Source organism: Hemicordylus capensis, chromosome 5 (assembly GCF_027244095.1).
Source record: "Hemicordylus capensis ecotype Gifberg chromosome 5, rHemCap1.1.pri, whole genome shotgun sequence".
NCBI classification, from domain to species: Eukaryota; Metazoa; Chordata; class Lepidosauria; order Squamata; family Cordylidae; genus Hemicordylus; species Hemicordylus capensis.
This window is the reverse complement of record NC_069661.1, coordinates 129,850,891-129,875,747: the sequence shown is the minus strand read 5'-3', so window position 1 is coordinate 129,875,747 and position 24,857 is coordinate 129,850,891. Positions and strand designations below refer to the sequence as shown.

Below are 24,857 nucleotides of genomic sequence, written 5' to 3'. Positions count from 1 at the left end.
CTGATTGTCTGTATCGTCCAACCTGGAGTGATTCCCCAGGACTAGAAGGAAGGGAAGCGGAAGAAGAGGATGAGTCTAATTATTGTGTTTCAGACTATGAAGTTTTTACACTGGATAAGGGAGATGCCCACTCAAACTAGCTCCCTAGTCTCTACCACTCAAACGTGTTGGCCAGCCTCTCCCTAGGGATTGAGAGGAGCATTTGGACACTGGAGAGTGCTCCTGGGGATGTAGATATGGAGGAGAATGAGACAGATATGATCGCTCATCTGCTGGTTGGTACCGAAATTCCCCAAGGGTACAGCAGAAGTAAGTTCTCCCTTTCGCAGGGAATGCCATTGAGAGGAAAGAACTCTTCGGACTATAAATTCGAGCTTGGGTTGTACTGCTATGAACATTGGTCTCAGAGAGGACCCGTATGACCGAGAATGGAGAGATCACTGCACTTTCCGCTGGAACTCTTCTCACTTGCAGGGTGTGCCTCAATCTCGTTCACTGCTCTGTGACTGTTAGGAGCGGGTCCGTGACTGCTCATCTCCATTAAAGAACCTGATTCAGTCAGTAACAGAACAGCCTGTGCTCATACTGACAAAGGATGTGTCGGTACTGACACCATTGGATGTTCCTTCAGAAGAACCTGTTATTTCCCTAGAAATAAATCCTGTGCCAGTGGACCCTCAAGATACAGGGAGTGAGGGCGAAGACCCTTGATCTCCAGATTCAGATCTCATGTCTGTAGGTTCTTCTCCATTGGAAAATGCTTCGGATTCTAAGCCGGTTTCACCATCAGAGGATTTAAAAACAGTACTCTGCTTAGGTGGCACACATGACCTCTGCTTTAAGGGTTAACTTACGAAGCCAGAACTAGAATTGAAGACCTTCCCTTTGAGCGTCAAGCCCTCTTTGCAGAGCAAACGGATGAGACATTGCAAAAGGTGCAAAAGCTGAGAAGCACTGCAAGATCTATGTCCTACTCCTCCTTTACAAGTAAGTCACAGAAGCAGTCCAGGTGGTCTTCATACCCTCTGGCTAAGCCGGTTCAACAACAATTATCTTTGGAGCGTTCCTTTTGCCCTAACAAATCCCAGCCTTGCTACAAGCCTGGGTTTCAGGCCAATAAGCCCACTTTCCAGAATCAGCGACAATCTATGTTTCAAAAGAAGCAATGACCAATGGAGATTTCGGACTCGCCTAGCCTCATTTTCCACAGCTTGGGGCAAGGTGATGATGGACTAGTAGGTTCTGACTATTATACGGATAGGCTATGCTCTGGAGTTTGTTTAAACACCTTTCCCATCAGGAATAGTGTCCACACCATCCAATCTTGCGCTAGAGGAGGAAGTCTCTGCCCTCCTTTTAAAAGACGTGAATACACCCGGGTTCTATTCCCAATATTTTACAGTTCTAAAGCTGGATGGGGGGGGGGGGCGGCTACACCCTATATTGGATCTCAGGGAGTTAATCAAGTGTATAAAAGGCTCCGTATGTTGTCCGTTCCAATCATCTTGGCGCTGCTAGATCGAAAATTGTGGATGGTCTAATTGGACCTTCGGGATGCATATCGCCACATCTCAATACGCCCACAACACTGTCGCTTCCTCAGATTCAAGATAGGAAGGAACACCTATCAGTTCAAGGCTTTGCCCTTTGGGTTGCGGCTCCCTTGCTCGCGTGCTCCCCCCCCCCGCGGCTCCCTCGCTCGCGCGCTCCCCCCCGCGGCTCCCTCGCTCGCGCGCTCCCCCCTGCGGCTCCCTCGCTCGCGCGCTCCCCCCCCGCGGCTCCGTCGCTCGCGCGCTCCCCCCCCGCGGCTCCGTCGCTCGCGCGCTCCCTCCCGCGGCTCCGTCGCTCCCGCGCTCCCCTCCCGCGGCTCCGTCGCTCCCGCGCTCCCCCTCCCGCAGCTCCCCCCGCAGCTCCTTCGCTCGCGCGCCGCCCCCCGGAGCAGCAGCAGGGGTTGATTGGGCCCTTCCTCGCTGCTGCTGCCACCGGCTGACACTCCCTGGCCCGTCCATTGCCTGCCTGCCTCCCTCTGACAATGAACTCAGTTGCCCCAAACAGCAGCAGTGGTTGAATGGGCCCTTCCTTGGTGCTAGTACTGCCATGGCCACTCATTCCCCTCAGGCTGCTGACAGGCTCAGGCCCGTCCCTTGCCTTTTCTTCTTTCTCTCTTTCTCCTCCCTTCTTTTTCTCTTTCTCTCTTCTCCACTCTTTTCTTCCTCCTTCCTTCATGTTTTCTCTCTTTCTTCCTTCCTCCCCGAGTTAACAGATTTTGTTCATCTTGTTTCCTGATTTAATTCACGCCACTGCATCCACCTTCTTCTGAAAGGGTTCTTTGCTCCGTCAGGACCCATCTTTTTGCAGACCCCTGCCTGCTATCCTTTTATATAGATAGATTCCTCTCCTCTACAATCAAGAACATCTTCCGACCAGTAACAGTTGCATTCCAATTAATCACCACAGTGCCACAGGCTCCTCCTCCCTATCTGCATATGGAATCCCCACTGCCCAATTACCATGGTGCTTCTGCTCTCACAGGCTCCTTCTCCCTATTTGCATATGGAATCCCCACTGCCCAGTCAGATGCTTCTGCTTGCAAACTCTGTCAGCCAACTGCCTCCTTTCTACCACGTCCCCAGGCATGGTTCGTCTTGGAGAATTAATAATATAGATAGAGATATATTTCACAGTCTCTTTAAGCTCTTCCTTACCATTTACATTGGACTTTAATTTATCTAGGTATATCGCTTTCCTAATTTTTCTTCACACCAAGCACTGCTCCACCTCCAGCACATTTACTTTTATGGGCATTATTATTCCATCGTGTTGTTTTAACATATGCACTGCCCACGGTCTGTCTCTATTATTTCACATCTGCGTGTTCTTTAAACCTAGTGATCAACTCTCTTCCCATTTCTCCTATATAGAACTCCCCACACTCTTTACATGTTTACATCTGGCTTTTTGAAAGTGGCTGTTAGGATCCCTGTTGGACAGTGTGTCTTATTCTGTTTCGTGTTTGAGAGAGTTTAGTTCTAAATGTAGGATTATTAATTGATTGTTTAACTTTGATCAGTTAATAGTTTTAAATTTAAATAAATATGTATATTACAAAATGTACAATATAGTATTGTAAACAATCTAATAAACAAAAGTCACTATTCTTTGTTATAAGGGAGGTAACAATAAATTTAACCTTTAAATTTATTTTGGTTCCTATTCCCTATTACGTTAACACACGAGAACCAAAATGGCATTTAGAATAACTTACCAATTATTGGTAAGAGATTAAAGTTTGGGGCGGTGTGCAAATTTAACAAATACATAAAAATAAATAAATAAATAAATAAATAAAACGTGTCTGGAGGAGATCTGGTCTTGTGGTAACAAGCACGAATTGTCCCCTTTGCTAAGCATGTTCCGCCCTGGTTTGCATTTGAATGTGAGCACTGTAAGACATTCCCTTTAGGGTTTGGGGCCACTCTGGGAAGAGCAGGAGGTTCCAAGTTTCCTCCCTGGCAATTCGAAGATAGGGCTGATAGACTCCTGCCTGTAACCTTGAGAAACCACTTCCAGTCTGTGTGGACAATACTGTGCTAGTTGGACTAAGGGTCTGACTTAGTATATGGCAGCTTCCTATGTTCCTATAATGAATATTGAACCCCCAGTGATGAGTCATTGCCAGTCTGTGTGGACAATACTGTGCTAGTTGGACTAAGGGTCTGACTTAGTATATGGCAGCTTCCTATGTTCCTATAATGAATATTGAACCCCCAGTGATGAGTCATTGGAGCTTTTGTTGATTAACATATTGGTCTTAAACTGACTAAAATGTGCAGCCCTACTAATATTGAGAACTAATTGGCTTCCTGGTGGAAATGACATGAAAAGCATCAGTTTCCCACTGTAGATCCCAGAACTGGTAGTCTCAGTCCCCAGCTGGAAAAGGCTCTGCTTGGACCCTGAGAGCTCCCTCTTCCATTGCCACTGCCTTCTCCTCTTTCAGCCCTACAGGCAAGTACTTGGCTTTGAGTACAGGGAAGGTGGCTCTGATTCATAGGACTGATGCAAAAATGGGTTGCATTCAAGCCTGTGCTTGCCTTGATCCTGTCCATAACCATTCATAGGAACATAGGAAACTGCCATATACTGAGTCAGACCATTGGTCTATCTAGCTCAGTATTGTCTTCACAGACTGGCAGTGGCTTCTCCAAGGTTGCAGGCAGGAATCTCTCTCAGCCCTATCTCGGAGATGCCAGGGAGGGAACTTGAAACCTTCTGCTCTTCCCAGAGCAGTTCCATCCCCTGAGGGGAATATCTTGCAGTGCTCACACATCAAGTCTCCCATTCATATGCAACCAGGGCAGACCCTGCTTAGCTATGGGGACAAGTCATGCTTGCTACCACAAGACCAGCTCTCCTCTCCCAGGGATGTTTGCTCTTAAACATTTGTCCGTTCTCAAACATTTTGTGACATTGCTATCACATGCATCTTATTTGACACTAAATAAAACTACATATTTGTTGAAATCACAGATGTTTGAAATCAAATTTTAAAATGTAGGATAGTTATTTTGTATGTATGTATTTGTTTATTTCGGTCCAAGGCTAGCATAAATACAAGAAAAAGAAACAACAATAATAAAATACATAAAACATTAATACTTTCAAATACCGTATACATGACTAATTTCATTCAAATGAAACTGGTTAATCTGAAATGCACAGCCCGGCATCTCGTGCCTCAATCACTCTAAACCGAATCTTGCTTGCTATGAAAAAAATTTTTTCTACCCTCCTTTAAACGTACACTGACTTAGCAGTAAGCAGAAAAAGAACCTTGTCTCCATCAGAAGGGCAATTAGAATTGTAATGAATTAATAGAGGGGAGAGAAGCTTGCCCCTTAATTAGATGTTCCATAGTTTCCACTTTACTGTTCTGGCAGGGGCATAATCTTTGCTCATAGGGCACCTTCTCGAAGCATCCTTCCAATACCGCCGTATGAAGGGCGTTAAGTCTAGCCGCTGAAAGAGCGCTACGATGATCCCTGTTGGAGATCCTAAGTAAATATTCAGCGGGGAATGACTACTGATTTGATCTCCTAGGAATAGGCCAGAGCCTATTTGGGCAACATCCTCCTGCTTTGTCATATCCCAAATACGTTGCGTTATGGCCATTTTGGCCTTGCTGTTCTAATCAGGGGCAGGGAAAAACCCAAGGTCGCTAACATTGCATTAATATTATTTTGTATAAAACACATGGATATGAACAGCATGGTTAAGGGAAAGTTGGAAGTATATCTTGGAGGTAAGTGCTATTTGTGGCTAAGAGGACTAGAAAATGTATGTTTTCTTTTAAAACCAATATGACTTGCATCCTGTTAATACCATCTTCTAACAAAATATTTAGGTTGGTTTTATGTGCAGACATAGAGGAGACAGAATATTAATAATAAAAAATTGGTATTCAAATATGACTATACCTGCTGCTAAATTTACGGATAAGATTCCAGAAACTTTTACAGGTCACAGAAGAATTTGCCATTATGGTACACTTTGAAAGTGGCAGAAAACGATAAAAGTGCTTTCTTAGTTATTAACCTGGGTTCTTGCTGCTCGATTAAACATATTTATGCATATGGCACGAGCCTCCTGCCCACCTTGGTGTTTCTGCGAGAGTAGTTTACCAGCAGCAGTGATGCTGATTTTTACTGAAAATGCAACTGTAGATGGCTGCTGGTGGCACTAGAAGTGCTGCTATCTTCCTGGTGGCCAGTCTTTGCTAGCCGCCATCTACCCTACCCCCGAATGCACGAGGTAATGACACGACGATGACCTAATGCCATTCCCCACATTCTGGGTGCATTCTGGGGAGGGAAATGAGGCAGGAACTGGCTCTTTGCCTTTTCATGAGGTCTTGGTAATTCTGTACCCAGTGAAATTCTGTACACTATCCGACATCCTTTCACCAGTACAAATTATGCAGTATGTAAAATATGGGCAAAGATATTGGCACCTGCAGCTTTAATGTCCTGTAATCCCCGTTAATGTTCTTTATACATCTAATCTTAAAGATAATCACATTAATATAAAGCTTAGAAGGAAAACTGATTGAGTTCTTTTTGGTACATGATTTATGGTAATAAATTTAGCTGAGACGAAGGAGAAATTTGTAGATTTAATACTTGATTGGTTTTCTTATGTAATGCCTGAGTCAGAACTAAGCTCTGGGTTCAGTTGTCTACAGGTTAATTACCTCCTTTTGCCCTTTTTTGACTTGAGCCCCTCCCCCCAATACTTGAGCTGTCACGTGCCACATCCTCACCCCCACCCCCCCACACCTACCTGAGATGTGAGCAAACTGTATATATTCGATTTGCCAAATAAAAGTCAACAGCATAATCAAAACTCATATATATCCCATACATTCAGGACTGCTCACTTATCTCCAAAGTCTAGTCCAAAGGAGAGTGTGAGCCCTTTTTCATAATCGGAGAAAGGGCTCAAAAGAGGTGAGGGGAGGAAGCCTTGAAACACTTACCTCCCCCACAAACGATCCACTCTCCTTTGTGATGCCTGGGCATATCGCTCTCCCTGGGTGGATCGCTCGCTCAGATGATGGCCTGTTGGCAGCAGGGGGTTTCTGGGGCTGGGAGGCCCCCGCAACTTCCATAATGCACCCCACACATCCACGGTGCATTATGGAGACACACAGTCCGTTATCCCGGGTTTTGAGAGTGCCTGCACCCTAAACCCTAGCTAACAGCTGGGGGACCTTACAGGGTTTGCCGTCATGCTGCCGCCAGAAGCTGCACAGCTCCCAGCAGTTCACACGCACAGGCAAAACTGGGCTTGACTTTCCTAGCCTGGTTTTGCCGGCATGTGTGAATAGACCCTGTGTGTGCTTACTCACCGATTATCTGGAGAAGCTGTCTTTGGATCAGCATCCTGTGCTTGCTCTGCGGTGGAACAAAAATTGAGAGCATTGCAGTAAAGTCAGTCATGCAAACGAGTAGATTCCTGTAATTCATCTCATCTTTGCAGCTTTAGCCAAAGAATTATAGAGCAGGATCCCGGTTCCTAGGAATGCTCAAGGCCTTCCTCCTCGGTATAGTAGATATTTTGTCGGGGAAGGAAGAGCCCACTTGTTTCTGATTTCATCTAATAGGGATGAACAAGCAGGATCCCAAATGAAATGCTTGGTAATTCTGTCTCAAGTATATTCAGTCCAGGAGTAACTGGCTCCTATCTTATGACAATTAGCTCTTCCTTTGCCAGCTCTGTTAGCCTTGCTTCCCCCCCCTTTTTCCCCCCAACAGTGCGCCTTTCTTTTCCCACTACCACTGCTGATCAGTGGACCTAGCACCTGAACTGTTTCTTGTAGATTAGCCACAAATCTACATTTATTAATTTGCTCCTTAACTTGTACAATTGGACATTGGCTGGAGTGTCATTTTATAAGATCAGTTTTCTGCAGTATGTATTGGGTTCTCTTAAAGAAGTGGTGCCATAACCACTTTGACTATTAAATGGCTGCAGATTATGTTTTTCTAAAATGTTATGAGTACAGGATAGGCATAAATGTGATGTTGTTATACAGTCCTTATGTGTTGCCAACTTGCCACACACCTACTGGCTTATTTTGAATGTCTTTTAAGATCATTTTAATTTGTAGAGTAAAGGGGCATGGTACCCAAGTTATACAGATTGAATTAATTTTATATGCATCAATTATATATTTGAATTATATTTTGAGTCATCGGAAACATATTAAGCATATTACTACTACAAATATTGGTATTCCGCTTTTCAACAAAAGTTCTCAAAGTGTTTTGAGATAAATAGAAAAATAAATAGGATAGTTCCCTGTCCCAATAGAGCTCACAATCTAAAAAGAAATTATTATTATTTTTACATTTATATCCCGCTCTTCCTCTAAGGAGCCCAGAGCGGTGTACTACATACTGTATTTCTCTTTCACAACAACCCTGTGAAGTAGGTTAGGCTGAGAGAGAAGTGACTGGCCCAGAGTGACCCAGCTAGTTTCATGGCTGAATGGGGATTTGAACTCGACTCTCCCCGGTCCTAGTCCAGCACTCTAACCACTACACCACGCTGGCTCTGTTGAGGTAGACACAAGCAACAACCACTCAAGGGTAGCTGTGCTGGGGCTGGATAGGGCCAGTTGCTATAGTTAACACTTTAGAATGGGCCTCTTTGCCCAGCAAGACAACTAGGAAGCGGATTTAGGGTTGCCAGTAGACGTATTTCTATGGGATAAATGTTTTATTTTTGGTTCAATAATGGCAATAAAAGCAAGGCTAAAGGAGCTTAATTTTAAAGTATTTTTGTGTTGGTACTTAAATCGATTCATGGTGCAACAGATCTAGAAGATGGTTTCAGATATTTGAGGGGTTGCCAAGGGACTCGTTCTTTTGTCCACAGGTGATGCTCATGCCTTCTTCAGAGACATTTTTGGACAAATGTTTCACATAATTTAACTATAAGATGAAGCAAAGCATCCCTAAGACTTGCAATTCTGCATATTTTCCAAAAGATATTAGAATTATAGAATGTTAGAGTTGGACTTTGGAGGTCTTCTAATCCAACCTCCTGCTTTGTACAGGATTCTGCTACAGTATTCCTGACCAATGGCTGTTGATGCTCTGTTTGAAAACTTCCAGCAAAGGCTTGCCCACTGTTTGACTGCTGGAACAGCTCTTACAGTTAATAAATTATCCTGAAAGACTGGCCTAAATTGTCAATTCTGGGCCAGGTGAACCTGGCTATGGTTATCCATGCCCTTGTCACTTTTTGTCTTGAGCCTTCCTTCCTTCCTTCCTTCCTTCCTTCCTTCCTTCCTTCCTTCCTTCCTTCCTTCCTTCCTTCCTTCCTTCCTAAAGTGGCTCAGGGTGGTTTACTTTAAAATAAAAAACACATAACAATTAACATAAAATAAAATAAACCATTTAAAAGCAGATTAAAATTAAAACTAGCTATCATTTAAAAAGCCAGGCTAAAAAGATGGGTCTTTAAGGCTCTCCTGAAGGCCTCCAAGGAAGATCATCCTCTCATATCCCCAGGGAACTTATTCCCCAACCTAGGAGTGACAACTGAGAAGGCACAATCTCAGGTCACCACCAGATGAACAGGTGTTACCCAAAGACGGACCCTTCCTGATGATCTTAATGAGTGGTGGGGATCTTGTAGAGAGAGGCACTCTCTTGGGTAACCCGGACTGAAGCAATTCAAGGCTTTAAAGGTAATAACTGGCATTTTGTACTTTTGCCCAGAAACATATTGGCAGCCAGTGCAATTGTTTAAGAACAGGCATATTGTCATCTCTCCAAGATACCCAGAGACTAACCTGGCTGCCTCATTTGGAACTAACTGACATTTCCAAACTATATACAAAGGTAGCCCTAAATAGAACACATTGTGGTAGTCCAGCCTGGAGATTACCAGCTAGTGTGCCACTGTTTCAAGTAATCCTTCTCAACAAATGGGCAGAGTTGTCAAATCAATCGCAGCTGGTAAAAAGTGCTCCTGGCCACAGCCTCAACTTGAGATACCAGGGTGATACCTGGGCCCAGGAGCACTCTGTCAAGATGTAACCCCGTTAAGAACAGGAAGTTCTATCCCATCTTGCGCATTACAAACCCCAAAACTGAGCACGAAGGTTCTTAGATTCAGCTTCAGCTTATTATCCCTTATCCAGCCCATTACTGCCTGTAGGCAGGCATTTAAGGGGCTAATGCCATTTCCTGATAGTGATGACAAAGACAAATAGAAATATTACTGTAACATACTCTACTCTGCTTTTGTAGACCCTTCAGAAACATCAGCTGATAAAGAATGTGGCTGTAAGAGGCTTGACAAATTCAGGCATTGTGAATGCATCACACTGCTACTGTACAGGCTGCACTGACTACCTAGTTTGTTTCCAAGTGTGATTCAAAGTGCTGGTTGGTTTTTTTTTAACCCTTTAAAGCCCTGTATGGGGGCCAAGTTACTTGAGGGACCATCTTCTTCCACTTTAATTTGTGCACCTTATACAATATTTTAGACAAACTCCCTTGCATGTCTTGCTGCCCTCTGAAGCTCAATTGGTGGGGATGAATGATCGAGCGGAGGGCTATTTGTGATAGTCCCCTCTCTCTGGAACTCCCTGCCACCTAATTTTAGGTTGGCACCTTCCCTGTCAATTATTAAACATAATCTGAAAATGTGTTTATTTCAGCAGGATTTCCCAAAGACCTCTTGAACTGCTCTGCTGTTTGTTGGTTTTGTTAGTTTTCACCTCTCTCTGCTTTTATGATATTTCATTGCTGTTGCTGCCACTGTCTCTTTTTATTATTATTATTGCTTGCTTGCTTGATTATTGCTATATATTAATTATCTTTGTTAACTGCCTGTAGTCCGATGAAAAAGGCAGAATACAATTTTTAAAATAAATAAAATAGATTTGCTTCCTCGTAAGTTCAGCCCATTGATTCTAGTCCTCCCCCCGCCACCAGTGTAACAGACAAAAAGCTCACTCCTTCTGTGTGACAGCCCTTCAGATACTTGAAGACTATCCTATCTTCCCTTATTTCCCTCCTCCAATCTAATCATACCCAGCTCCTTTATATAACTTGGATTTCAGATCTTTCATCATCTTTGTGATCCTCTCCTTTGAACACATTCCAGGTTATCAGTTATTTATTTTATTTATTTAAAGTATTTATATCCCACCCCTCCAGCACACTACTGCTTGGTAGTATAATATTATTGTATAATAAAGATACAATGTAAAAATGACTAATAAAGTTAACCAAATTTAACTTAAACAAGTTAAAAGACCAAGCTAAAACCACACTTAAAAGTTGTTGTTTTTTAAGTTTCAAATTAAAAAACATTTTAAAAGCTAAACACTGAGAACTATAAAAACTAAAGAACCTACCAGATATAAACAGAGATGAAACATTAAAGAATCTCTTTTAAAAGATATGTTTTAAATTGTTTTTTTAAAAACCCCGAGGGGAGGGAGCATGGCGAAGCTCTTCAGGGAGGGCGTTTCAAAGCCAAGAGGCCACAATCCTTCCATAGTGCAGTGCCCAAAACTAAATACATCTTATTTACTTACTTACTTACATGCATACATTTCTATCCCACTCTTCCTCCCAGGAGCTCAGAGTGGAGTACACAGTTATGTTTATGTTATGTCAAGTGTCAAGTTTATGTCATGTCAGTTATGTTATGTGAGTGTTAAGTTTATGTTATGTGAGTTCTGACCAGCACAGAATAGAGTGGAACTGTTTGTTACTTCTTGTGATCCAGATACTAAGTCCCTGTTGCTGCAGTCCAAGACTGCATTAGCCTTTTTTAGCAGCTGCATTACACTGTTGGGTAAGGTTCAACTTTCATGGCCTCCTCTGGGCCTATTCCAGGTTATCAATGTCCTTCTTTTTAAAAAATGCATGGCCCAGAACTGGACACAGTATTCCAAGTGATGTCTGACCAGTGCAGAATAGAGTGGAACAATTACTTCTTGTGATTTGGACACTATGCCTCTGCTAATGCAGCTTTTTCAGCAGCTGCATCACACAGCTGGCTCATGTTTCACTTATTTTCCATTAAGATGCCTAGAGCCCTTTCGGTATACTGCTGCCAAGCCAAGTGTCCCCTATCCTGTACTTGTACATTTGATTTATCTTATCTAAATGTAGGACTTTGCATTTGTGTGTGTTGACTATCATCTTGTTGGTTTTGGCCTAGTGTTCAAGTCTATCCAGATTGGATTGGATTTTGATTATGTCTTCCAAAGCATTGGCTATCCCTCCCAGCTTTGTCTCATATGCGATGAGCATCCCCTCTACCCCGTTCTCCAAGTCACTTATGAAAATGTTTAACAGACCAGGCCAGGGCATAGCCTTGCAGTTCTCCACTCAGTCGTTTCCTCCAGGTTGACGTGGAGTAATTTATGAGCTCTCTTCAGGTATGGATGTTCAACCGGCTGTGAATCCATCTGACAACCCGTATCATCCAGCCTGCATTTTACCATCTTGTGAACAAGGATATAATGGTTCTGTCAAATGCTTTGCTGAAATCAACATATCCTGGATAGCATCCAGCCTACTAATACCACCGTCAGAAGAATTTCTGCTTGTGCGGAGGGGCGGCAGGGTGATTTTCACCTGATCCCATTCTATTTGCTTCCCCCTGCAGCCTCAAAATCAGATTCTGAGAGATAGATATAAGATATAAGTTTATTCGGTCATTGACCAGCAAACATTTACAATAAACCAGTTCATATTTTACAAATAATATAATAAAACCTGGCCATAACAGAGATAATATCAGTGTCCACATTAGTTAAAAGATCATTTAAATAAAATTCATCAGACCGGCCAGGCAAATTATCTAACATAGGAGATATAAGTCTTAAACGGGGTTCACTATAAAAATCACAATAAAGAATAACATGTGAGGTGGTGGATTCTATAACCCCTATGCCACTTGGGCAAAGTCATAAAAATAGCAGAACTCCCTTAAACCTGCCATCCAATCAGGGGCGTAACTACCATTAGGCAAGGGGAGGCAGTCGTCTTGGGGCCCCACTGCCTCAAGGGGCCCCCCAGAGGCACATCACATGACTCCCCACCTGCCCATGTTGCACCCCCTATGAATTATGTTGAGTCTCTTGGAGATCGGCAGGAGCAGAGAGTAAAGAAACTAGATTCAATGTGAACTAGATATTCACCGTATTCATAATGGGGATGTGAGTGTGAGTGCACTATATATTGTGAAGTGTGTTTGTGTGTGTGTGTATCAGCGAGGGGCCCATTTTAAAATCTTGTCTCTGGGCCCCCTCCAACCTTGCTACGCCCCTGCATCCAATACTGCTGTAGGAAGAACATTTAAATGCGCTAAAGCGAGGGCTCGTCTAAATTTAGGGACAAGCATCAAAGTACTTAGCTGGTTTAAGATTAATAGCTTGACTCCCTAAGTCTAAACCCTGCTTGATCCATGCACCTTCTTGTTGAACTTCTATATCCAGGACACATTGCTTAACTAACTTCCTGGCTTGCCCAATTCCTCCAGTATGCAAATCCTCTACGGAGAGGCCAAAAAAGAAAAGAAAGAAAGAAAATTTACTCAGATTCTGAGAGACTTTTCAACCCCTAGGGACATATTTTTGAAGGGCATGGGGCTGCAGAGGGCAGGGTGAATAAGTGAAAATCATCTCAGCATGACTTGTTCTTAGCAAACCCATACTGGTTTCTGCTAGTCACCATATTCTTTTCTATATGCTGAAAGACCAATTGCTTAATTATCCCATTTTAAGATCTTGCAAGGTATGACATAAAACCGAACAGTCTATAGTTACTTGGATCCTCCCCACCCCCTGTGCCTTAAAGATCAGAACAGCATCTGCTCATCTTCAGTTTTCTGATACTTCACTCATTCTCCAAGAGTTCTCAAATATTGCAGACAGTAGCTCTGAGATTACGTCTCCAAATTCCTTCAGTACCCTGGGATATAATTGATATGTCCCTGAAGATTTAAATTAATTTAAAGCGGCTGGCTGTTTTCTTACCATCTCTTTACCTAACTTGAGCTGCAGTTTCCTCCTTCATTAGGAAAATTACCTTTATCTTCTGGGAGAAGAAAGATACAAACTAGGAGTGAAGCAGCACTGCCTTCTCTGTGTCATCCATTACCATTACAGACTTTTCTCCAAGCAACAGAACTACTGCTTCCTTAACCAACCTCAAAACCCATTCTGGTTGCTTTCAGCATCCCTCTAAAACCTCAGCTCACTTTGAGCTGTAGCCTTCCTGACACCATTTCTACAGATCCAGGCTAATCTTTTGTACTGTTCCTTAGTCTTACAGTCAACACTGCATAAATACTTTGGTTTAACCCTTTAACAGCAGCAAGAATGATAATTACAATCCACTGAAAACTTCAGTGAACTTATCAAGAATTGGTTTAGGAGGGTTTGGGACAATTTCTTAACAGAGAGACCGATTAATAGACAACCATCACATGAAAGTTTGTTATGCAAAATCTGAAACATTCTGTGCAATGTGGAACAATTTTTGAGATATGTCTATCATGGAATCTCAAACCCAAATCCCCTCCTTACTGTTATACAATCTTGCTCATCTACTAAAAGGATAAGAGAGCCAGCGTGGTGTAGTGGCTAGAGTGCTGGACTAGGACTGGGGAGACCCGAGTTCAAATCCCCATTCAGCCATGAAACTAGCTGGGTGACTCTGGGCCAGTCACTTCTCTCTCAGCCTAACCTATTTCACAGGGTTGTTGTGAAAGAGAAACTTAAGTATGTAGTACACCACTCTGAGCTCCTTGGAGGAAGAGCGGCATGTAAATAATAATAATAATAATAATAACAACAACAACAACAGTTTCAAGGCTCTATGGTTCTGTACTCTCTCTGCATCCTAAATAAATTGGTTGTGTTCAGGTCTCTGATATTCCTGTGTTCACAGTATACGGGGGGTGGGTGGGTTGGATGTGTGTGTGTGTGTACATAATATATTTGCAAAAGTGTGTGTGCGCGCGTTTCTGCTCAGAAGCAAACTTAAGGTTGTTTACATTCAAATAAAATAGCAGTGCATTAAGGCTGAAGATGAGCCTACCAGTGACTGCATTCTGACTCTAAGATTTGGCATTATTCCTTTTACTAAGGAAATGGTCAGCACTCTATTTCTTCCAGCCTTTACTTATGGAATAGTAGCTAAAGGATTAGGTGTCTAGACACTTAAATAGTCAGTAACATTGTGAGTCATTCTTCTAACTGTAGACAGTTATTTATGCTTCCATAAACATTTGGATATGAAGGTTTGGAGATGTATGCAATTATTCCAAAGACCTAGGATCAGAGTGGATAAAGTTCGGTGTTTTAAACAAAAATTTAAAAAATAAGTTCTTAAATTTAAATTTGTTTTTTAATTTTTTACCATGTAGGTGTCTAGTATATAAATGTAGATGAATGATCAAACAGTGAGCTGCTTAAATTGTTTAGATAAATATTTCTGCTTTGAAGAAGGAAGAAGCCAAAGTATTTAACTTAAAAGTTTAAGCCACTCTCTTTGATCATTCATTTATTTACATATATTAAAGTTTAGTGTTTGGCAGTATCCTTCTATGTTCCAGAGCATATTATTTTTTCAGTGCTCTGTGTGTGTGTGCACGCATGCATGCATGCATGTGTACACATACACAGACACCTGTCACTTTTGGTATAAAATAATATCAGAATAATGTTTTATTTTTAAATACTCTTATCTTAAAACTGAATCTGTGCCTGCTGTCAAACACATTACACTGAAGCCTGTTTTTCTGTGTAAAAGAATGAACCAGAAGCAAAAATATGTGACCCTTGAGGTCAGGTGTTATAAATATGAAGCCGTAATTAATGTACCTTTTAATTGTGAAAATCTGGAATATTTAAATTTAACCAAACAGTATGAACATTTATTTTTCATGCTATGCAGCAAAGTGTTCTCTTAACTGATAGCCCTAGGTTCTGGAAACCTCTGGACAGGTATGTTTTAAAGGAAGTGATCTTAGTGTCATCCTAGCAAAACCAAAATCCTCAATTTAACTATTGTTCTGTATCACAAAAGGCATATGGACTGGAGTTCTGAGGCAGACAACTGGAGATTCCTCAGTGGAAGAGTAGGTTGGAAAAGATTCCCTACAGATAGGAATTTTAAATACTATTGGTTTTAAATTAATAGCAATAAGCCCTTTCAACACTTTGAAAGGTTTATCTGAATTTTTCTATTGAAAACTTAATTGCTCCATTGGTTAATATACAACAGGTTTTAACAATATGTTGTAATCTTTTATATCGTGTTTTGGATTTTCAGCACATTTTCATTCTGTCACCACTTCTTAAACTATATTAACGGATAACTCAACACAATAACATTAATGTAAGAAGACTTTGACAGCTTAATTAATCTTCAGTTGCACAATAGAAACCTGGCCCTACTTTTTAATCATTTTTATTTGTTTTCAACATCAATTGCTTGTAATATATTTCTTTTTTTATTGAACGCACACACCCCAGTGTCCTGCTATATATACAGTGAGGGAAATAAGTATTTGATCCCCTGCTGATTTTGTCCGTTTGCCCTCTGACACAGAAATGACCAGGCTATAATTGGAATGGTAGGTTTATTGTAGCTGTGAGAGACAGAATAACAACAAACAAACCCTCAAAAGCCCAGTGCCCAAAAGTCAGCGATGGATTTGCATTGTAGTGAGGGAAATAAGTATTCAATCCCCTATCAACCAGTAAGATTTCAGGCTCCCAGGTGTCTTTTCACTATATGCAGGTAACGAGCTGAGATGAGGAACACCCTCTGCAAGGGATTGCTCCTAATCCCAGCTTGTTACAGTACCTGTATAAAAGACACCTGTCCATAGAAGCAAGCAATCACGCAGCTTCCAAACTCACCACCATGCCCAGGACCAAAGAGCTGTCGAAGGATGTCAGGGACAAGGTTGTAGACCTGCACAAGGCTGGACTGAGCTACAAGACTATCGCCAAGCAGCTTGGTGAGAAGGTGACTACAGTTGGCACAATAACTCGCAAATGGAAGAAACACAAAATAACTGTCAATCTCCCTCGGTCTGGGGCTCCATGCAAGATCTCACCTCGTGGAGTTGCAATGATCATGAGAACGGTGACAAAGCAGCCCAGAACTACACGGGGGGAACTTGTCAATGATCTCAGGGCAGCTGGAACCATAGTCACCAAGAAAACAATTGGCAACACACTACGCCGTGAAGGACTGAAATCTTGCAGTGCCCGCAAGGTCCCCCTGCTCAAGGCAGCACATGTACAGGCCCGTCTGCAGTTTGCCAATGCACATCTGAATGATCCAGAGGAGAACTGGGTGAAAGTGTTGTGGTCAGATGAGACCAAAATCGAGCTCTTTGGCATCAACTCAACTCGCTGTGTGTGGAGGAGGAGGAATGCTGCCTATGAGCCCAAGAACACCATCCCCACCATCAAACATGGAGGTGGACACATTATGCTTTGGGGGTGTTTTTCTGCTAAGGGGACAGGACACCTTCACCGCATCGAAGGGACGATGGACGGGACCATGTACCGTCAGATCTTGGGTGAGCACCTCCTTCCCTCAGCCAGGGCATTGAGAATGGGTCGTGGATGGGTATTCCAGCATGACAATGACCCAAAACACACAGCCAAGGCAACAAAGGAGTGGCTCAAGAAGAAGCACATGAAGGTCCTGGAGTGGCCCAGCCAGTCTCCAGACCTTAATCCCATAGAAAATCTGTGGAGGGAGCTGAAGGTTCGGGTTGCCAAACATCAGCCTCGAAACCTTTCTGACTTGGAGAGGATCTGCAAAGAGGATTGGGACAACATTCCTCCTGGGTTGTGTGCAAACGTGGTGGCCAACTACAAGAAACGTCTGACCTCTGTGATTGCCAACAAGGGTTTTGCCACCAAGTACTAAGACATCTTTTGTGAAGGGATCGAATACTTATTTCCCTCACTACAATGCAAATCCATCGCTGACTTTTGGGCACTGGGCTTTTGAGGGTTTGTTTGTTGTTATTCTGTCTCTCACAGCTACAATAAACCTACCATTCCAATTATAGCCTGGTCATTTCTGTGTCAGAGGGCAAACGGACAAAATCAGCAGGGGATCAAATACTTATTTCCCTCACTGTATATTTAAAATGCAACACTGAGCTTGTTCATTTTTCTCTTTTCAGATGGCTAATTTTCAATGGCATCACTTTAAGTGGTGCAGTGGGAAAATGCTTGACTAACAAGCAGAAGGTTGCCAGTTAAAATCCCCACTGGTACTATATTGGGCAGCAGCAATATAGGAAGATGCTGAAAGGCATCATCTTATACTGTGCGGGAGGAAGCAATGGTAAACCCCTCCTGTATTCTACTAAAAGAAAACCACAGGGCTCTGTGGGCGCCAGGAGTCGAAATCGATGCCACACTTTACCTTTAATTTTCGATGGACGCTCTGCCCTGCACAGTCTTATGTGTTGTGTGAGATAGGAAGAGATCAGACAATATTAACTAGTAAAGTTCTGTACAACATGTACTTGTGAATCACAGCCTCATGTGTACAAACATTTCCTTTTGTTGAGGTCATGAAGAAACTGTTTCTGCCATTTTATAACACTGTTACATTCAGCATGATAAAGTGTTGTGCAATTATTGCTTTTAGGAAGGAAGAAAGGTGTTATGTTGCTAAGGTATTGAAGTTAATCAGTTTTAAGCACAAAAGGGTCATTTGTAGTTCAGGGAGCAAGAAGTTGCTGGTTTGTATCCCCGCTGATATGTTTCCCAGACTATGGGAAACACCTATATTGGACAGTAGTGATATAGGAAGATGCTGAAAGGCATCATCTCCTACTGTGCAGGAGGAGGCAATGGTAACCCCCTCCTGTATTCTACCAAAGAAAACCACGGGGCTCTGTGGGCGCCACAAGTCGACATTGACGGTATAACTGTACTTTTTACTCTTTTTACATTTTGCTCCCCAGCTTCTCCAGTAATCAGTAATCATGATGTTTCCTCATCCCACTATGGAAATCTAGCACTTAGCAGCACAAGTCCCTTGGCCTGACTGGTTGGCCAAAGAGGCAGCACAAAATTAAATCCAATTCAAGTAAACACACACAGAGGAATGTGTGAAAATCAAAGAGTGAGAGGAGAATCCATTTTCATGAATAATTAATAGATTTTAATGGATAATTAAAATCAATTTTAAAATTTTAATTTATATTACATTTTAGTTGCAATTTAAATTAAATAATAGTCTTGTAATTATCAAAATTAAATTAAATTTTAAGTTTGCAATTTTAATTTAAAAAATTCATGAAAATCAAAATTAAATTTATGAAAGTGATAATTAGCAAATTGCTCCAAAAATCTCCACAGAAATGGCTCCAAAAAGCCTCCAAAAGCTTCAGAGCAATGGTAATGAGCAATGAGAAAATCCCTTCCTCAAATAATTACTGATCTCTCCCTCATGTTCTTGAGAAAGGCTGTTTGGACAGTTAAATAGCTGACCATTACAGCTGAGACCTATCCTTCTATTAAGCTATAAATACTGTAAACAGCCAAGAAAACCGGTATGTCAGCAGGGGAGGGAGCACTTCCCAGTGCCACATGTAAGACTATTTGCTCCATGGGCAGATCTCATGGGTGTGTGTTCAGTGCAAGGAGCTCCTGGAGCTCTCTGGGAACAAGTTTGTTCCCTAAGGACAAAGGTGGTGGATCTGGAGAAGCTCAGAGAGACAGAGAGGCATGCGGACGAGACCTTCAGGGATGTGGTAGAGGCATCCCACTCCAAGGCTGATAGCTCCTCTGCTGCCAGGGAGTATGAAGGTCTCGGGGAAGGAGGACATCGGTCTGAGGAAGAGGGAAATGTTCCTTTAGAAGGGACCCCTTTCGTGGAAGATGAGCCCATATCCTCTCGTGCAGGGTATACTCTTCCGGGGGGTGGGGGGCTTCCTTGTAGTGGGTGATTCGATCATCAGAGGTATAGAGAGATGGGTTTGTGACCTTTGTGTTGACCTCACGGTGACTTGCCTGCCTGGTGTGAAGGTTGCGGACATCATGCAGCCTCTAGATAGGCTGTTAGGCAGTGCTGGGGAGGAGACAGCTGTCGTGGTGCACATCACAGGCAGGATCCATTAGTCATAACTACTGTAAGTACCATTGAAAATCTTCTTTGTTAAGCAGGGTCTGTTCTGGTTTACATTTGAATGGGAGGCTACATGTGTGAGCACTGTAAGATATTCCCCTCGGGATGGGGCCACTATGGAAAGAACACCTGCATGTTTGCATGAAGAAGGTTCCAAGTTCCCTCCCTGGAATCTCCAAGATGGGGCTGAGAGACACTCCTGTCTGCAGCCTTGGAGAAATCACTGCCAATCTGTGTAAACAATACTGAGCTAGATGGACCAATGGTCTGATTCAGTATAAGGCAGCTTCCTATGTCCCTATGTAGGTTAATCACAACTACCTTAAGTCCCATATGTCAGTGGAACTTAGTCATGACTGATTGTTGCCACACTTGCTCCAGATACCTGTAAACTACCATGTGCAAGTCTATGCTTTTAACTGACCCAGGGGAATTAGATGGTCCCTTATCCATCTTCGGAAACTGCAGGCATTATTCCTCTCACACCTTTTGGACTGTGCTTCAGGATGGAGTTTCTTAGATATATGGATCCCTAGGCAGGTGCTCCACTCAACGGCAACTTACAGAGGATACTGCATGCTTATAGTGCATGCTATAGTGGCCGTATCAATCATGGTTCACACAACTCTTCCACCTGTCTTAGGGATGTTTCATTTGCTTCCTTTTGGTATCCGGTATCTCTCCAAATAATGGGAAGATGTTGCACCATGATGTCCATTGCCTGAGCATCACAGCATGACTACTCATACAAGCCTTTCCTTTGAATTGAAAATGGTTTTATTAAGTGTCTTTCTAGGAGAGGAGAAGTGGTCTTGTGGTAGCAAGCATAACTTGTCCCCTTAGCTAAGCAGGGTCTGCCCTGGTTGCATTTGAATGGGAGACTAGAAGTGTTAGCACTGTAAGATATTCCCTTCGGGGGATGGAGCCACTTTGGGAAGAGCAGAAGGTTTCAAGTTCCCTCCGTGGCTTCGCCAAGATAGGGCTGAGAGAGACTCCTGCCTGCAACCTTGGAGAAGCCACTGCCAGTCTGTGAAGACAATACTGAACCAGATAGACCAATGTTCTGACTCAGTATATGGCAGCTTCCTATGTTCCTGTAATAAAATCTTTTGCTCCCAAGTGAATTTAATTTTGTGCATTCTCCATGTTACAATTTGAATCCCAGCCAGAAGGTTTGGAATAAGACTCTAAGAGCGAAGTTGGAGGGCAATTTGCTAACTCTTCCTATCCCCCTCGAGTGTAGGGCATCACATTTTTCTCGACCCCTTTGGGAAAACCTTTTTTTGAAACTGCTTGCTAATATGTATTCCTCTGCCAATTTAATGGTTTCAGCTTGTATTCTGCCCCATTGTCCTGACAGAACTCATGGGTAGACCCTCTAAGCCAGTAGCTTGGGGTGAGAGCACTTTTAATGTTCTGAGTCACGTTCACAATTGTGCCCAGAGGTCTGCTGCAAGCTCCTGCTCCTGCTTATTTACCTACCAGCTCTGGATGGCACAGCAGGGAGGGCTGAATCCAGTCTCCATTATGCAGCATCCAGTGGGTGAGCGAAGGCATACATGTGGGCAGAGACAGCTGCTCATACAGTGAACAACTGCCTTATCCTCTTACCTGTGCTTTTCCTCCACTGCCTCCAAGCAAATGTTCCCCCCCTCAGCCTCTCAGCAGGAAGGTCTGAGCGAATTATGAATGTAGGGAACAGTTCTGCTGCTTCCTAGGGCTTGCCTGCTCTCTCTCTCTCTCTCTCTCTCTCTCTCTCTCTGGGTGGCACTACTTTTTTTGCCCTCTCTCTTTGGGCAGCATGGCAAGGAGGATTGGACCCAGCAGAGCCATCTAAAATGGATGATAAGGGGCCATTGCAGGAGCAACCGCTGCCTTTACTTACTCACTTTGTTTCTCTCCCTGGGTGGTGCATTAAGGATGATTGAGTTCATTGTTTCTGGTGTCAACATGGCATGTGCAATAAGCTTGTTCGGAGTAGCAAAGTCACAGTGATTTTAGTCACTTGGTTCTGTTTCTTGGAACTGATTTAGACATTGGGGTACATGTGGAAATCATGGAAAAACACTTTCCCATTGTGGCAGTTTGTGTGCCTTATCATGTGTATCACTTAGTTACATATTTTTGTACATGTTGCATTTCCCGGATCAATTTCTGTCATAGGGAAAGTGCTTTGGGGCAGCTTCAATGTGGGTTTCCCTAATGTATAAAAACCATTAAGTTGGAAGAACAGAAATGTTGGTACCGTATTTACCTGAATCCAAGACTAGTTTCCTCCCAAGTTCTTTGATGTTAGGAATTGGGGGGGGGGTCATCTTAAATTCAGGATCCTCTTCCTTTTGGGTAAATACAGGTATAACCTATATACCTATGCAGGTATAACCTGTATTTAAGCTATATTTCTTAAGAGGGTTGTCTTAAATTCAGAGTAATCTTCTATTCAGGTAAATGCAGTAATTATGCATTCTATGTGGCAAACAGAAAAATCATTGACAGTTGACTGGATTTTATCATGATTCCCCTCCCAACCAGGAAAAACATAAGCTTGAGTTGGAAGATATGAGAAGAGCTGGTCATGAAGCCTTGACTATTATTGTGGAAGAATTCAAGGTAAGTGTCTTGACAACAATTCTTCTTTCCAGTGTGTTTTGTTCAAGTTGGTCTCTAAATTTGTTCTGATTATGGAGTGACTTTCCATGGATTTTCATAGATGGTACATACATTACATTATATACATAATTAAAGGGGTGCAGGAGTACCCCTTTAGTTAAGGTGAGTAGCAAAAAAACCCGCTCCACCATTATAAGCCTCAAAATACTATTGCTTGTAAGTGTGACAACTTTGGGGCGAATAACTTGAAACTGTGTGTGTATGATCTACTTCACGAGGTCTACAAATGTGCGTAATGCTAAGAAGATCTGAATCAAAATTGCTACAGCTAATTAAGGAGTGCAGGAAACTGACACTTTGGCCCCTTTTTGCCCTAATTTTATCCAGGCATATTGTATATTTCTTTCAAATTTTGATGAAAATGACTGATGTAATCTGTTCACTTTTCTAGGAAGGCTATTCTTTGTTGGTTTGATGAAGTTTGAAGCAGTGGTTTGAAAGTTTTTAAAGCTTTCTTGCCTCATTGAAGCCTATGACTAGCAAGTCCTGGCAAAGTAATACAGAGCATGGCTGGCTTGACAATGCAGCCAACATTTGAAATTGGCAGGGGGAACCAGCTAGTAGATTCTGTTGCAAGTGCAATGCGTATTCTATTCCAAATGTGTTAAATAAATATATATTCTATTAGTTATGGAATGTGTCCTCTTAGGGATGATGGGGAGGTGAGACATAGAATGGACAGGTGGGGAAAGCTAGGTGGGAAGTTGGAACAGTGTGAGGGAGAAGCAGTGTGGGGGTTTACTTCTGAGTAAGCCTGCCCAGTGTTACCAGTTGAGCTTATTTTGTCTGCTCCCAGAAGCCTCCTTGGTTGCAACTTCATCTCCAAGCTTAGAGATTGCACTTTCGCTATGCTCAGGAGCTGCACCGCAAAGTGAGCACCCAGTTTATGTTATACATGGGGACAAGTCACTTAGTTGGCAGTGGACTGGTCACCCCTAGATTTGGGCTGCAAGTAATACAAGCTTCACACACCCTCTTCCTACATGGGGGCCCGGCTAAGCAGACTCCAGAACTAGCTATTGTGAGTTATCTGGCATCCGAAGTCGTTTTGGACTTAGGATGAAATCTAAAACTCCCCTCATCCTCTCGCAAGAGAGTTAACACCTGTTGCAAATGAAGCAATTAGGCCAGGAAGGGAAGTCAGATAAGACGAGTGCAGCAGCAGCCTCCATCACAAAAGGGATGAGTCAGTGACGTAACTTTGAAAAGGTGCCCATCAAAACTTTTGATAGAACTATTGGGAAGCCCTTCTCAGCATAGGATTCTCTTGGATACTCCTGCACTATTGAGGCCACCTGACCTGATATCACTACCTGGATTGGCCCGTGTACCAATCCAGCCAACTTACCTAGCAGACACAGGAAGCTGGGTCCACCAAGAAGCCATTTTTGTGGGCATCCCTCCACACTAATTCCTACAACTCTCCTGCTTTCCACTTTGCCTCCCCGGATGGACACTAGTGTCTAGCTGCCCAAGTCAGATCTTCGTGAGGACAAGTGATATAGCCTCTTGCCCTGCTCCTTCAGGGCTAAATCTATCCCTCTCTCTAATTTCTGAAACCTTACCCCCCCACACACACACACCAAATGCCATCCCTCCTTGTGTGTGGCTTCCTCCCCCCCTTCCCTTTTAAAAAATGTGGGGGGTAGGAGGGCATCTTGCTGTCTCTCTGGGGCCCAAATAATCTGATGCTTGAGGTGACTGCCTCACCTCATCTCATGGAAGGACCACTTCTGGGCTGCCAATATGTTGCTAGGGTTTCTGTTGGGAGATCGTCCTTTCATAGTGCTGAACACTTATTCCAGCTGCCACGGGAGAATGAAATACATGATATTGGAGACTACTTTGTGCCTTGGGCATTCTTTCTTGGACTCCATTTGTTTCCATTTTATATTTTTTATGGAATGAATGCATTTCCCTAAAAGTTCTTGCAGTACGGGAACATGGAACATTCTCAAAATGCCATGGAAAGTGAAGTGCTGCTGTGGACGTATAGCCTGAACCAAAGCTCCATGTATGCTCTTATGAATCCATGAAACCTCTGCAGACATAAACATATTCTGCATTGGATCTATTATAATAACTTCTCATTCCCATATTTATCTCAGGAAATACAACTGGAGGAAATTGGAATATTTGAACTATGAGAAAGCAAATTAAAAGCAATCTCTGTGTTGCACTGGCCAAGTTTCCCCTCGTGTTTACCTAATTTGGTTAACTTCTGTTTTTTATGGTTTGTTTGTTTTTTTAAATATCCTTGATAATTAACAAGAGTAAAGAAAAATAAATTTTGGCACGTTTTGATGGGATCATGGCACTTTTTAAGAGTATTTACCGCAGGCAATGCAATACATATCTCTGTGAATAAATAGTATGAGACTTCCTGAGCTTTTTGTATCTGCTTATGTGGTTGATTAGTTTCCCTTTTAAAAGGATTTTCTGAGGTAAAATGTCAAGTTTATCCTCATAGCT

At 42.7% G+C, this 24,857-nt stretch overlaps 1 protein-coding gene across 6 annotated transcripts in view; it reads left to right on the top strand.

Moving 5' to 3' along the window:
• Positions 1-24,857, top strand: part of CCDC91 (coiled-coil domain containing 91) — a 193,662-nt gene that overhangs the window by 68,627 nt on the left and 100,178 nt on the right. For all 6 annotated transcript variants that reach the window (XM_053255620.1, XM_053255617.1, XM_053255622.1 and 3 more), the window contains one exon: positions 22,248-22,325. In XM_053255620.1, the coding sequence (XP_053111595.1) occupies positions 22,248-22,325 (78 nt within the window). The remainder of the gene's footprint in view (positions 1-22,247; positions 22,326-24,857) is intronic.